The sequence below is a fragment of the Triticum dicoccoides genome, chromosome 7A, assembly GCF_002162155.2.
Source record: "Triticum dicoccoides isolate Atlit2015 ecotype Zavitan chromosome 7A, WEW_v2.0, whole genome shotgun sequence".
Lineage (NCBI taxonomy): Eukaryota > Viridiplantae > Streptophyta > Magnoliopsida > Poales > Poaceae > Triticum > Triticum dicoccoides.
Window position 1 is genome coordinate 481400866 of NC_041392.1, and position 13886 is coordinate 481414751.

Genomic DNA, 13886 nt, shown 5'->3' on the forward strand with positions numbered 1-13886 from the left:
GAAAAACGATGAGGGGCTCCGTTGAGGGGCAGACAGGGAAGGGGCAGCGTGTGTTTCTCTTTGCTTCCCTGCTGCTTGATGGTGCGCCCATCCGAGGCCGGCACACAGGCCCCCCACCCGGATTCAATGGCTTGGCTGCTGCAGAATATGGGAAAAGAGGCAGCAATGCCAGCTGCCAGCCCCAAGTGCTGAGTACTGCTGCTGGCGCATTTTTTTTCCTTGATTAGCACCAGCAAGTAATTAATCGCCTGGGGCAAATGGCAATGGTCCCCCTTGAGTCTGGAAGGAGGAGTACGTACAACTCAAGACAGGGACGGAGCGGAGTGGAGTGGGATTCATGGCAAAACTGGCTTGGCTGGGTAGCTGATAGGCCAGCTGACTGAGTACGTTTTCCCATGCATGCTAGCTAGTACTACTAGTAGTACTCCTCTCTCGTGGCGAGGCGAGGCGAAGGCAGAGTGGTGGTCATCGAGAGAGAAGCGAGCAGAGCAGTCTTGGCAATGGCGATGGCCCTCTGCCCAGTCCCCAATCATCCTTCCCCCTGACCGCCGGACACCCCATCATTGCTTCCTCATACACCACCACACTCGCCTCCTCTCCGCTCCTCTATATATAGGCTGATCCTCTGCTCCAGCTCAGCCTCCACCTCCCATGCACCACCACCACCACACTCTGCTCTCACCGTTCCAGCAAACACACACACGCACAAACTTGAGTCGGCGGCAGAACCAGCCATGAACGGCTTCTACTCGTCCATCGCCCACGGCCTCGACGCGCTCCACGCCACGCTGGCCTCGTCGCCGGACGCCGCCTTCATGTCGGCGCCCTTCCTCCAGCAGGCGGCCGCGCTGCTCCGGTCGCTGCACTCGCAGCTCGTCCACCTCGTGCAGCGCCTCCACCTGCCACCAGGGGAGAGCTGGCTCGACGAGTACATGGACGAGACCTCCCGCCTCTGGGAGGCCTGCCAGGTCGTCAAGGCCGGCGCCTCCGCCCTTGACACCTACTGCGCCTCCGCCGCACGCATCGACGCCGCCCTCGACGACTGGCTCTGCAACCCCAACCCCCACACCGCCCGCCAGGTACGCTCCTCTCCTGTCCTGCCTTCCTATGCGTGCATGCTCAGTTGCTCACGCCCATAGCTTTGGCCTCCATTGATCACACCAAATGCGTGCAGGTGATGCGTGCGATCAACGCGCCGCGGCGGCAGGCCGTGGGGCTGGAGCAGGAGAACCGGGCGCTCGCAGAGACCAGGATCGACCCGGCGTCGCTGCTGCTCGACGACCGGTCGCCGGTGGAGTTCAAGCTCAACGCCTTCAACGGCTTCCGGGGCGTGCTCTACGCGCTGCGCAACGCCAGCTCCTTCCTCCTCATGCTCCTCGTCTCAGGGACCGTCTCCTGCCTCCCGGACCTCGCCTGCTGCGCGCACCCATTCCGCACCTCAGGCGCCGGCTACGTCTCCTCCATGGGGCGGCTGCGCCAGCGCGTCGCCGAGGAGATGGAGGCGGTCGCCGGCGAGCACTCCGGCTCCGGCGTCATGATGTACGAGTTCCGGCAGGCCAGGGCCGGCATTGAGAGCCTCAAGACAGAGTTCGACAGGGTCGTCGCCATTGGGTACGGCGACCCTGGCGAGATCGCCGAGAGGGTGGAGATCATCAAAGGATGGGTCGGGATGCTGAGGTCAGGGGCGGAGGGCGTCGTCGGCGAGCTGGACGACTTCTTTGATGAGATTGTGGAAGGCAGGAAGATGCTGTCGGACCTGTGCAGCCATCGCTGATCCAAGCTCACAATCTGTACTTCTGCAGCAGCTAGCTGAAAGCCTGAAACAAACGGGGCATGGTAGATAGTACAACAAGGCTAACAAATTAGAACAAAAAAAAATGTGGGTGTTCTTCTCTCTTGTGGTTGGGTAATCTAATCTAGCTGCTCTCTCTAGTCTAGCTATGATAGCAGCTAGTGTGTCTATACATATGTCCTGCACTGGAATATCATCATGCTTGTATTCTTCCTAAGCAGAGCAGAGCAGCAAGTGGTAGTGGCAGGCAGTTGGTGCTTAGGCCTATCTATTTGTCAGAATCAGAATCAGAATATATGTCCAGTAATTTTTAGGGGATCGATCTTAGAGGATGAATTGGTGATATAATAGTTGATGGTGAAAGGAAGAATCTACATCGGAAAAGGAAAGCAGCTCTTTGCCCTTTTCTCGAACTGGAAAAGTGCTGTGGAGATGTGGGCAGCTTGTTGGGCAGAGACAAAAAGAGAGTTCTATAGGGTGCGTTAGAATGAGCCCTTGTGCTTGTCATCTTTTGCAACTTCTTTTTGTTCTTTGGCGCTAGGCTAATCACCTTCCTTATCATTGATCACTCCACTAGCTGCCGCGGCAATTGGCAGTGTATAAACTGATTATTTTACTCACGATGGAGAAGATGAACGAGGCAGGATTCTCAATATGATCTCCGACAGCGGTCATCGTTTTGGTTGCACAATGATGGGGTGACCTTCTGGAATCCGAACATGATGATCACCCCGAACTTAAGAGGCATCGGTTCAAGGAAAAGGAGCAGCAGCTGCAATGCAAAATTGATTGATCTGAGCTGCTTTGCAGGGTTATACAGTAGAGAAATTATGATAAGCAGCAGCGTAAACCATGTTCCATACTTTGGGGAAAAGCTGACCATGAATCAACCAAATCGAATCACTTATACCGAAATGGCGGCACCAGTCGCTTTTCGCTAAAGTAGGATCTGCAGCAAAGAACCAAGAAAACATCAGTGCCATGTCACAGTTATATCTATCTTCAAATTTTATTTGATTCACCATCAGCTGCTACACAAATGCATGTGTTTACGTTCTCTATAAAAAGCAAGTGCCTAATAAAAATAAACTGAGAAAAAATCTAATGCAACCTTCCTATTTAGCTTTTCAGCTACTGGAAGAGTTTCATGACTCCAGAAAAGAGTTGAAACCAGAGTTTAAAGAGCAGAGCAATCACACTCACACCTATGCTGAATAGGTGCTGTTTACAGAAAATCAGCAGCTAATGGGAACTTCAGAGGCTAAGAGTAGCATTTGCAGACATTGTTCTTGAACACAAACAGTATCGCAGAACGCAGAACTGAAGCATGGTATCAGATATATCAAATCGAAAGATGTATGATACCAAACTCGGTCCTTATTGCACTCCTAAGTTCAGATTTAAGATCGAAAAAATAGGTGGAAGTATGGATCAGTGATGCTAGGATGAACATCATTACACACATTAGGACCTTGTCCATACAATCGTTTTGCAACATCCTATGCTCCCCGATGAAAGGACTTGCATACATGCAATCATGATGAGCCACTCTGAAATGTTCTAAAAGTCCTACTCTGGTCATACTCTTACTGCTAGTGTATGCATGCCCTCCTGCAAAAGGAAAAAGTAGAAAAGGGGAACATGCCAACCAAAGTCGTGTGGATTATTACCTCCTTGACTGATGATGGAATGACAAACAATTGCCTTTCACTACACTATTCTTAAGGGCAGCAAATGTATGACCAGAGATAAATTTGGGCCTACTGCAGATTACAGCTGAAGGGAAATTGCAGCCAGTTCCATGTGGTGCACTTAACTTCTGGAGAGATGTGCTATGGTCTACTTAATTCGATACAGCTATAGATTCTGCAACAAGTAACCTCTGCTGGAAAAGGAATTGATGCTTATTATAAAACTTTGCCCATGCATCGACTCCAGAAGTCATAACCCAATGCAAAATGCAAAAGAAGCAAATCAGGAAGGTTAATATGAACTAACTCACCAAAGTCTCGCATGTTCATCACAGGAACCTCCTCTTGCCAACGTTCAGTGTTCAGACCTATGAAAAGCAGACACTGGCTGGTAAATTTTAGCCATCACACGCAAAGCTCTTTGTGATCAGTTATTCAGTTATATGAGCAAGGAAAATAACAGTATAATTAAACTCCAACATGATAATTCTCCCTACTTGACCCATTTAAATAACAGAATTCGATTCTAGAAAACAAAATGTAGCATTACATTAGTGCAGCCCTGATCAGTGCGGTTTAAGGGGTGAACTAACAGGTTAATTTTAGGAGCAGTGAACCGCTTTATAACATTATAAAGATTTCTTTTGACAAATATAGAAGAAAAGTTTAGCACATAAAACAACCACCAAAATTAGGTACTGCCTCTGTATAGAAATATATTTCTTTACAAAGGGAGTATATTACTAGGCAGCTACTCATGATCCAGAACAAATGACAACTGGCTTCTTCTCCTGTGAGCTACTTCCTGAAAGCAAACAAAAAACAAATTGCACTGTCTCTTTGCTATCATAAAAGGGACTTGGGCATAAATAAAAATTACCACAAAATTCGAGAAACAGACTATACAGAACAAAAAAGTGAGCGATGATCTCACCCCTTCTAATGACTCAAAATTGACTTGTGAAAGATAGATAGCAAAATGCATCAATCCAGCAGATCTGCAAAGTTGTGCAGCAATAAAAAGTGATTGGGGGTAATCTGCAAATAGACGATGTCCATTTAACAACCAAATTTACACTTTAGGATGTGCATTGAGATCAGGAGGCACTTTAACTTGCTCCTTTGCTTTCCATGTTAGCAATTATAGTGGAGGGCAATTATAGTGGAGTAATGAAGGAAGAATACTAATCAAACTGGTGAAATTTTAAAAGAGGTTGAAAGTCCTCCTCAGACAGTGAACTGCGTCCGACGCTAAGAACTAATTTAGCAAGAAGGAAATGCTGCAGTCTCATAGGTCCAAAAATAGTCATATAAATTTTGTAAATTTCACTATAATAATTGTGAAATTCACAATTTTCATTTGTATAGGTACATGTATTGTGGACTTCACTTGCCCCAGCAATCTGCCTAAAAATTGCAAACTTCTGGAAAGATCAATAGTGAGACCTTCATATGCACACCATTTTACAAAGCGAAACTTAGCCAATAACAACAACAACAACAACAACAATAAACAGATAGGCTTCAAAGAACTGTCAGAGGAGTCCGGACAGAATTAGGCACATGCCTCAGCTGAACAGAACTAGATTTTTGCATCAGCCTCAATTGGATGCTGAAGCAGGTTATCGCCATTGTGGGCTTCTGCCAACTTGCTATTGCTATGACCAAAGGATTTGTATGGCCCAGAAGAATTCTCAGGACTCCAAGTATCTGGAACTGCGAGAAAGTACTTGCCCATGAACTTTCTAAACCTTTTCTTGTAATCCTTGGGAGAAATTACAGTTGGTAAAACATTCTTTGGTACCAAAGAAGACTTCGCCCATGTCTCCAGTTGCTTGTCCCAAGTATATTGCCTCAAATAATCAATAATGCCAAACACAAGTTCATTCTTTTGTTTGTCCACTCCGACAAGCAGAGAATAGTCCATAACGTTAACCGACTGCAAGTACAATAATTCTGTTAAGACATATTAATATGAAAATATGATGATTACCTTAAACTGGAAGATGTGCATTATACATACAGTGAGAAAAGATGTGTCATTCCAGATTGCGCGCTGCAAGAGATGTTTTGTTCTTCCACCAATATAGATTGGAGATACATTCATGTCCTCCACAAAGTTCTGATCCAAGTAAACAGTGTCAGGGTCATTTGAGTTGGTGATGTGTCGTGAAAACATAGCACCTTTAAGATCATAAATCCGTGAAACATTGTGCCCAAACATAAGATTTTCCATCACCATCAGATCCATCTTTATCTCTTTGCCATGCCTTATTTGCTTAACCTGAAACAGCAAAGCTTTAGAAAAATAGTAATAAATGGAAGAAAATAAATTGAAACGGAACTCTGGTTGTCAAAGTAAACTACCTGATAGATTCCTAATATTTTGGCAAGGCAAGTTTGGCTTCCAGTGTCTAAAGAATGGTAAACATGCTTGAAGTAATCAGGGGCAAATTTTATGAAGGATTCAAATTCTGTCTTCTTGATTTGCTTTATAATGAACCTGTCATCCAATGTCTTCGCAAATAAAGCTTTACTCTTTCCGCCTTGAGCATCCCACTTCTTACATCGGCTTAATGAAGTAATATATGCAAGCTCAGATGGGCAGCACTTTCTTCGAAGGATGTAGAATTGATTAGCATATATACTAGTAACTGAATATTTGCCTTTGAGAGATACTTTTCCATTCACAGGGATTTCTGGATGTACCAAGGACAATAAAGGCGATGTATCATAACCAGAAAGGTCGCCAGATGAATATGACGAAATAGAAGATGAAATGCTTGCTTCAGAATCTATAGATGACCATGGTGATGAGCCAATAGAACTTTCAGATAGAAAGCTATAAGATTTCTCCATTGTTTTAGTATGCTCCCTCCTGGCATCATCTGCCTCATTCATGACTGCGGTATCCTGCCGACGCTCCTCAGATATGGCAAGAGCACGAGCTATTATGCTAGAAACCTCATGCTCCAATACACACAAAATATTACCACCCGGGCCAACTGTGAATTGAGGAGAGTCTACCTCTTCATGTTTTACAAACAGGGGAGATAGATGAGATGGAGAATAACGGTTAACAAGTTCAAATTTCTCCAAACTTCCTAATTGAATGTTCTTCTTGTAAGCCAGTTGAGACTCATGAAATGAACTCCAAATCCATCTTTCCCTCTCATCCCAATCAGAACTTCTGAACTTCCGGACAGTGCTTGAATGCTGCTCCTGCTCCATGGAAACTGGATGCGCCAGCATCCCATTGCCTTGTGGCTTTGTATCACTTGAAACTTCAAAAGAAGGCATTTTTTGTATTTGGGCCATGCTGTCTACCTCTACCTGACTAGTGCCAATGAGAGATCCTTCATCTTTACTACCTCCATTGCAAGAAAGTTCAGAGTTCCCAACTCCCTGACTATCATCGAGCATGGGTGCTGCATTCTCACTTGATTCATAATGGTCGACGCAAATTTTGTTACTTGTGCACTCAGTGGTACCAGTTGCCCCACCAGCTTTCATAGTTCTATCACACGTCAATTCGCTGATTTGCTTGTCAATCTCATACCTGGCCTCATTGATCTTATCAACGGTCTTTATAGGATCCTTACCGTTAGCAACATTTCCTTGTCCAGCAGATAAACACTTAATAAGTTCATGGAGCCGACGGTCCCATGCATAAAGTTCAAGTAGTATATCCTGATAAGACCAATTTATATTAAGAAGTTCATGTACAGATGAGGATGATCTCCCATTTGGATTGGTAGTCTTTACTAGTGAATCCTGCATGACAATACAATGAAAGCCAATATTATAATTAAACAGAACAAATTTGTTTACATAACAAATTCGTAGGCTAACAGGAATGTAGACATGGACGCTTACCTCAAAATCGGCCTTGTCTTTCATTAACAAGTCTTCGAGTTCAGAAAAGTCCGTTACAGGTAGAAATGTGCAGAAGTTGGCTGTAGTCATGCCATGATATTGATTCTTCAAGTGTTGAAGCAAGCTTGCTACCTCGGAGAAAAGCGTCATACCTCTAGCAAAAACCTTAAAAGATGCAACATAAACATCAGTACTATGCATGCACCAAACACAACTACCAAATGGTAATGGTAGAGGATAAGACATACATGTCTTCTTTCTTCTTCAAACCAGTTCTGTCTGCTGGGGTTTTCGAAGTGGAGGGTGGGCTGTGGTTTGCAGGTAGTGTAAATTTGAACCGATGAGTACCGGAACATTGCAACATTGGAGCCCAATCTGAAGTCAGTAAAAAATAGAAATTGCCATTAACAAAATAGGCAAGAGATAGTTACATGCATTTCTGATGCATTGCTATGCTAAAGGCAGCAAAGGAATGTCTCTACTTAAATTACATATTTGACATGAAAAATACATCTAGCATACCCAAAAAAGCGCAGGCAGTCCCTGTTCACCAAATGACCACATATGGATAACCTTCTTGCTGCAGAGTGGCTTGAAAAACTGAGTTCCAGAAATTTCCCAAAAGAGAGATTTCGCGCTTCAGATGATATTAGCACTCTTGGGGTCGATTTTGATACCCCGTGTTGTTCACACCTCAGGCATCTGGTCCACATCCATATTTTTCCTTCGGATTCGCCAGGTAAACTATGTTGAGACACTAGATGCTTCGTTCGAACAGTCAAATTTCCATTTTGATGAGTATAAGAGTATATGTGAGCCTCACAAGAGGAACAACTTGGTTTCTGCTACAAATAAAACATTATAAGCCAAGTATCATCTGAGCCAAATTAGTTACATTACTAACACAAAAATATGATATTCGATGTAAATAAGAACACACTGTGAACAAAATTACAAGTTACAAGCTGGTACCTTATTCTGCAAAATTTCTTGCAAGTATCGTCCTAAGGACACATCAGAGTTCCCATAGTAGTTTATACGGGACAGGCGGCTCTGGTCATCAGAGTTCCCGTAGTAGTTTATACGGGACAGGCTGCTCTGGTCATCAGATATGACCTGCTTTTTGATGCATTGACTAGACGTCAAAACCAGTATACTATGAGAATCAAGTGCATCATCGGCTTGATCTTTGTTAGAGATGTTCTCTTTACTAATGATAGTGGTGCCGCGATGTTCTCCATCTTCTGCTACGACGGGTGATTCCTCATGTTTGTCACACATATGAGAACTTGCTTCTGTTACATCTCCAGTCCTCTCTTCTTTCAAGATATCTTCTGTGTCATCTAAATTTTCACTGGAAACCGCAGACTCTTCCACCTTTGACCCAACATGAAATCCATTACTAACGATTCCATTCCTGGATTCAACTCTGCCTTCTATTTGATTATCAGTTGTCTCTTGCAATAACTTGCCAGTAAATTCCCGTAATGGTCTTGAAACCGGTGATGGTAACCTTCCGGTATGAAGGAGCGGTGTTGAGCTATACGGGATATTTGCACCTTCTCTCAGTTCATCCAAAGAGCTGTTTGTGACTAAAATTGGATCATCTACGTCTGTATAACTGAGAGCTTTCTTCCCATCAGCATAGATATTACAAGTGGCATGGTATAATCTAAGTGCTGGAGAATCATCATGTGAAGGAGGGATAGCACCACCCAGAACAGAAGTATCATAATCAATTGCTGGTGGGCCCATCATAGTAGAAGCATAATTATCTTGTGAAGTATTTTTATCATTTAAGAATACCCGCTGATCTTCAAAGAAAGACGTTTCAAGGATCAAGTGGTATGCTGCAAAGACCGTGTAGTGCATGACTTGCTTGACTTTCTTCAATTCTTCGGTGTTTGCTCCCCGTAGCAATATCTGGATGAAAACAACTATTTGTCGCTCAGATCGTTCAGCAGTGTATGAAACACTAATCGGACTGTCACTTACTATATATTCAGTAGATTGTGATTAGTATGCATGGAATGCAATCAATTGACATTTACTCTTCATAATTGATAAAAACACATGACACTGTTATGGAGATAACCACAAACAAAACAGTATTGTTATCGTAAAGCACCACAAGTGTACCTACCCCCTGACAAGTTTTATCAGCTATGTTTTTTTTGTCAAACACACATTTGTTTTAAGATATTACAAAACGATACAACAGGAACAAAAAAGCTATGTAACAAAAATTAGCAGCCCTAATAAAAAAATCAAAAGGGACTTGAAAGCTAAGAAAACTAGCAAGCAAAACGATACCAAAAGCGCATAACCAAGCATTTTATCGCTATGTTTGGCATGCCCTACCGAAATATAAGCAAGGAGCAGCTCATTTCTCATGTTTTAAGATATTACAAATACCGACACTGTTTCTCTCCCTCATAACTGAAAAGATATAGAGATCATGTTTTTACATAGTATACATACCGACTATTAAGAATTAATAACCAGTCAACATAATAGACACATCAACCGTAAGCTAGAATAACATTTGCTTTTTGGTTCCACATTGATACAGAAGGATGTCTTGATCAGGAAGATTTCAGGAAGAATATATATAAGAAAAACTAGCATAGTTTATTCATTTTGCTTTTGGACAACAGAAATGATGTAACATAAATCTTAGGGGATAAAGAAGAATGAAACTGAAAAGATTGTATAAATGAACCATACAGGTAATAATAGCTAAGTAGACATACCGTGCAACCCAATGGCCTGGGAAAACCTTCCAAGAACATTAATGTTTTAGATAGTCTCTTCCCACCTTCACTGGCAATGTTATGCTCTTCAATGAATTTTTCAGTATGGAAGTAATCACACTGCTTCAGCTTCGGTTGATCCAAAACTTCTGGAAATGATATTATGGGAGAACCTGTGCAGCGTGCAATTCTTTGCAACCGGCTGAGCTTCATATCAAGAATCAGTGTACAACCTTCTTTTAGTAGAAGCTCCTGTATGTCTCGTGAAACAGTTTTCTCAACCATTATAACATTGGGACTGCATATTTCCATCACTTTACTTATAGTCCTCTCCAGTTGGCCTTTTTCCTAATTTTTGAAGGCATAAAATAGAAGGTCACAATCTTCTACCAAAAAAGGATGAACTGAATTTACTGTCAACAAGCACATATATGCAATATCAAACCTGATCCATTGAATTAAACGACGATAAACCAACATCAGAATGCCCAAGTACTCCTTTCAGTAGAAGCAACCTAGGATTGTGACAATTGGTCGGCATGTGCTTATGAGCTGTGTTCTTTTTGAAGACTAACCCCTTGATCACCTCACTGCAATCGAAGTTAAAAGGTGAAGGTTTATAATCTAGCACGCAAATAGAAATTAGATAGTCTTTAAGTAAAAAAATAGCTGACAAATGTTTCACCTTTGCCAACGAGTACCAGATGCTACACATTTGACCTTGATGTAAGATCCAGGGTCCATTTCATTTCCGATTTTTGCATCAGGTTTAATAAGAAGTGCAGCTTCCCATGACAGGGAGGTCACAATATCAAGCCAACTCTCAGTACTCTCTCCTTTTCCAAAGGGGATACCAGCAGAGGCCAGAAACCGACTGACAAGTATCTTGAGCTGCCCATTCATAGCTGCCAGCATTGCATTTTCTCTTTCATCCCTAGGATTGGGGCTGTCCTCGTGTTCCTCGCCAGGGGCTGGGAAACTTGACTGGCCCCACTTTATTCCATCACCATAATCATCATCGTCGTCGTCATAAGCAATGTTTCCGGCAACACTATCAGTCTCATCTCCCTTATCTGCTGCTTCAGGCGGTATCCAGATGCTATCATTTTCAAAACCTGGGAGGTCTGTATTGTTGATTTTACCATTGGTACTTTCAGCCCCATCAGAATCATCACCAGACCTAACCGAGCGGTCATCAACAGAGGAGGCAGATGGATCACTGCTCACATCTTCATGTTTGTGCAATGAAGTGTCAGAGAAGAAATTGTCGTCTGTGGACAGATTATTGCTACTAGACTTGGAAGGATTCCTGGTCCCATTCTGTCCCAGATGATCAGCATCATGCAGGCGGTGAGGGGTAAGATTACCATCTAAATCCTCTGATACAACCTCCCTGTCATTACCAAAAGAAGATGACTGATTCAGAACGGAATTTAAAAAGCGCGCAGACGCAGACACATAAAATACCTGGCGAGATAGTTCCCTTGCCTCAAGGGCATTACTCTACCAAACTAGGTTATCAAAATTAAATATCTATGAGCTTAGCTGGCTGGAGAAATGAACAAAGATATCTTCCTTGAGCATGACCCCAAACACAGATGTCAGGTTAGTGTCGACGAATGGACCAGGATTTCAGGCGTGCAAAACGAGAAACAGGAAAATTAAAGTGGCTTGTTGTTGAACAAAAGACTCTGGTGAATTAAAGGCTAAGCAAGGTTGGGCCACGTGCATATTCAGACGGGGCGAGAATTCTCTTCCATGATCTAAAACAGGGCTAACCAAGTGTATGTGAGGTTACACAGTTGGCCGTGTTCAGACAGAGCCCCAGCTGAGCATCTGAACATGTGCATACTAGGAATGGGATGCTATTCAGAACAATGGCATCGGCGAGTCCTGGGAGTGAAATAGTAGTACCTTCGCGGATTCATGTCCGGGCACATGGCCACCGACGATGGGGGGGCCGTCACATGCCCTGGCTGCTCCTCCTCCTCTACCTCCTCCTGACGCAGGCGGTGGCCTCAGATCTCTTGGGCGCTGGTTGCGTATGGCCTCTACCTGACCAGTTCAGCAAGCAAGCAATCACACCATTAATTAATTAATTAAAGAGAAGAAATCACTAGTACTCGGTCAATTCAAAACCCACCAACCGACAGGGAGACAGAAATTAAAAGCAATCCACAGGGAAGGAGTCAGGCCCAAAAACGAAATGCATCCATCGATCGGTGCTCACGAGGAGGCCGGAATCGAACACCGGCGACACCAGAATCCAGCGGCGCTTGATTCGGATCGCGCGAAACGCCAATGGGATCGCGCGGTCGACGCCGAAGTGGGTGTGGAAACTGAAGCTGAATCTTATACTGCTACTATCAAATCAAAAGAAGAGAAGGAAGAAGGAGGAGGAAGGGGATAGTGGTGCTCGAGGTAGTTGAAATCGTAGCAATTGCGGCGATCAATCCAAAGGCCAGGCTGTCCGTCCCCTATGATGGCGCTACTGGAACAACAAACCCCACACCCCCAAAAAAAAGGCAGATATTGAAGAAGGAAATATCCAAGCGCGTGGGTCCAGGTCAGCAACGGCCCCGGGTCAGGCGCCGCGACAGAAACATCCCAATCCCCAATTCAAAGTTTGAAACCCGTTCCTTCCTTCCTCCTGTACCCATACCCACGGCCTACCTACTTGCTACGTACGCACGTACGTACGCGTGTGGTATGCTCTTCCAAGTTCATCCGGCCACCATGAGCAACGAATACGACAACAACAGCAGCAGCAACAACAAATACACCAGGAAATCGCAAGAGAAGGGGAGAGGGAGAGGGGAAGTGAGATCTCCGCCTTACCGCGCGCGCGGCGGAGCTCCGCGGCGATGTTCAGTTGGTCGGAGTCGGGCGGTCTCGCGGGCCGACGGGTGGATTGACGAGCGGGAGTTGGCCTGGTGGCCTGCGCGCGTGCGCGTGGAAGAAGAGTCGCGACCACTGACGCGTGGGTCCGGGTCCACACGTCAGCGAGTGCGCCGTACGTCAGAGGAGCTGCGTCCGGAAGGGAAGGCGACGACACGGGAAAGGGGAGAAGAGAAAAGTAGAGGGGGAGAAGAGGGGAGAGGGAGGGAACGGCCGCAGCGCACGAAAGAAATACTTGTCCTCCACCTCGCGCTGGACCCCACGCTACCTGCACGACTCGTATCGTCTCTGAACTTCTTCTTCTTCCCGTTCGTTCGGCGGCAGAACGCGAGATGAGATGTGTAGAAAAAATGCAACTCACTGGCATTTTAGTTCAGAATTAATATTATAAGTATTGTTTTTTATTTGCAGAATTATTAATAATAATTATTATTTTTCATTGCTGTTTAATGTGTTGTGGCACGCAACGCAACAGATAGCGCCGACACGGTTTGGGTTGGGTTGGTTGGTCCTTGGTCACTAGTGGTCATGACCTGACGATGACCCGGGCAACAAACGGAACCGCCTTCACACGCAAATTCATCTGACTGTATTTTATTTTCTTATTTGCCAAAAAATGTTTTTGTAATTAATTTTGTGAGGAATAATGGTTTGTTCAGATTGGTCTTTCGCATCTCGTAAACACCCATTCAGTGAGATTGACGTGTATGTCTTTGGCATATGGTGGCAAAACCATGCCATTCGTCTCATCCTACTAACTTTTCATTTTTATAAACACCAAAGTTTGGCATTCACCACGGGCCCTTTCCTTTGTAGAAGAATTCAAATATCCATTGGTCTTTTTTCTTTCCCATCAAGAACAAGTAAGAGCTTTGC

The 13886-nt window shown here is 44.3% G+C and overlaps 2 protein-coding genes and 1 long non-coding RNA gene across 9 annotated transcripts; 1 reads left to right on the forward strand and 2 right to left on the reverse strand.

Annotated features, from left to right (window-relative positions):
* The first annotated feature begins 611 nt into the window (after positions 1 to 611).
* On the forward strand, positions 612 to 2009 carry LOC119327536. The gene is made up of 2 exons (XM_037600633.1): positions 612 to 1079; positions 1175 to 2009. The coding sequence occupies exons 1-2, from the start codon at positions 735 to 737 to the stop codon at positions 1772 to 1774; spliced, it is 945 nt and encodes a 314-aa protein (XP_037456530.1). The 5' UTR covers positions 612 to 734; the 3' UTR covers positions 1775 to 2009.
* A 151-nt stretch (positions 2010 to 2160) lies between these two features.
* LOC119327537 lies at positions 2161 to 4515 on the reverse strand. 2 transcript variants are annotated; one of them, XR_005158554.1, is made up of 4 exons: positions 4418 to 4510; positions 3795 to 3851; positions 2656 to 2741; positions 2161 to 2564 (listed from the first exon to the last, which is right to left on the reverse strand). It is a non-coding gene; the product is annotated as an uncharacterized LOC119327537 (long non-coding RNA). The 2 variants fall into 2 exon arrangements; XR_005158553.1 differs by having other exon boundaries at positions 3795 to 4515.
* A 261-nt stretch (positions 4516 to 4776) lies between these two features.
* Positions 4777 to 13099, reverse strand: LOC119333312 (putative 1-phosphatidylinositol-3-phosphate 5-kinase FAB1D). Of its 6 annotated transcripts, none has more exons than XM_037606250.1 (12): positions 12951 to 13099; positions 12027 to 12163; positions 10798 to 11505; positions 10558 to 10702; positions 10113 to 10460; positions 8332 to 9282; positions 7882 to 8204; positions 7608 to 7734; positions 7360 to 7524; positions 5851 to 7257; positions 5507 to 5767; positions 4777 to 5422 (listed from the first exon to the last, which is right to left on the reverse strand). In XM_037606250.1, exons 2-12 carry the CDS (start codon positions 12050 to 12052, stop codon positions 5066 to 5068), a joined length of 4818 nt encoding a protein of 1605 aa, XP_037462147.1. In that variant the 5' UTR covers positions 12053 to 12163; positions 12951 to 13099; the 3' UTR covers positions 4777 to 5065. The 6 variants fall into 6 exon arrangements, with proteins under 6 accessions (XP_037462147.1, XP_037462145.1, XP_037462148.1 ...); XM_037606248.1 differs by having other exon boundaries at positions 12027 to 12167; XM_037606251.1 differs by lacking the exon at positions 12951 to 13099 and adding an exon at positions 12343 to 12598 and having other exon boundaries at positions 12027 to 12167.
* Between the last annotated feature and the right edge of the window lie 787 nt (positions 13100 to 13886).

Bases quoted from the DNA above. Each gene is read 5' to 3' on its own strand.
- LOC119327536 (XM_037600633.1), top strand. From the start codon at position 735: ATGAACGGCTTCTACTCGTCCATCGCCCACGGCCTCGACGCGCTCCAC. The intron at 1,080-1,174 runs GTACGCTCCTCT...AAATGCGTGCAG, and splicing joins ACCCCCACACCGCCCGCCAG to GTGATGCGTGCGATCAACGC.
- LOC119333312 (XM_037606250.1), bottom strand. From the start codon at position 12,052: ATGTGCCCGGACATGAATCCGCGAAG. The intron at 8,205-8,331 runs GTACCAGCTTGT...TTTTATTTGTAG, and splicing joins AAGAAATTTTGCAGAATAAG to CAGAAACCAAGTTGTTCCTC. The intron at 7,525-7,607 runs GTATGTCTTATC...GCATCTTTTAAG, and splicing joins TTGAAGAAGAAAGAAGACAT to GTTTTTGCTAGAGGTATGAC.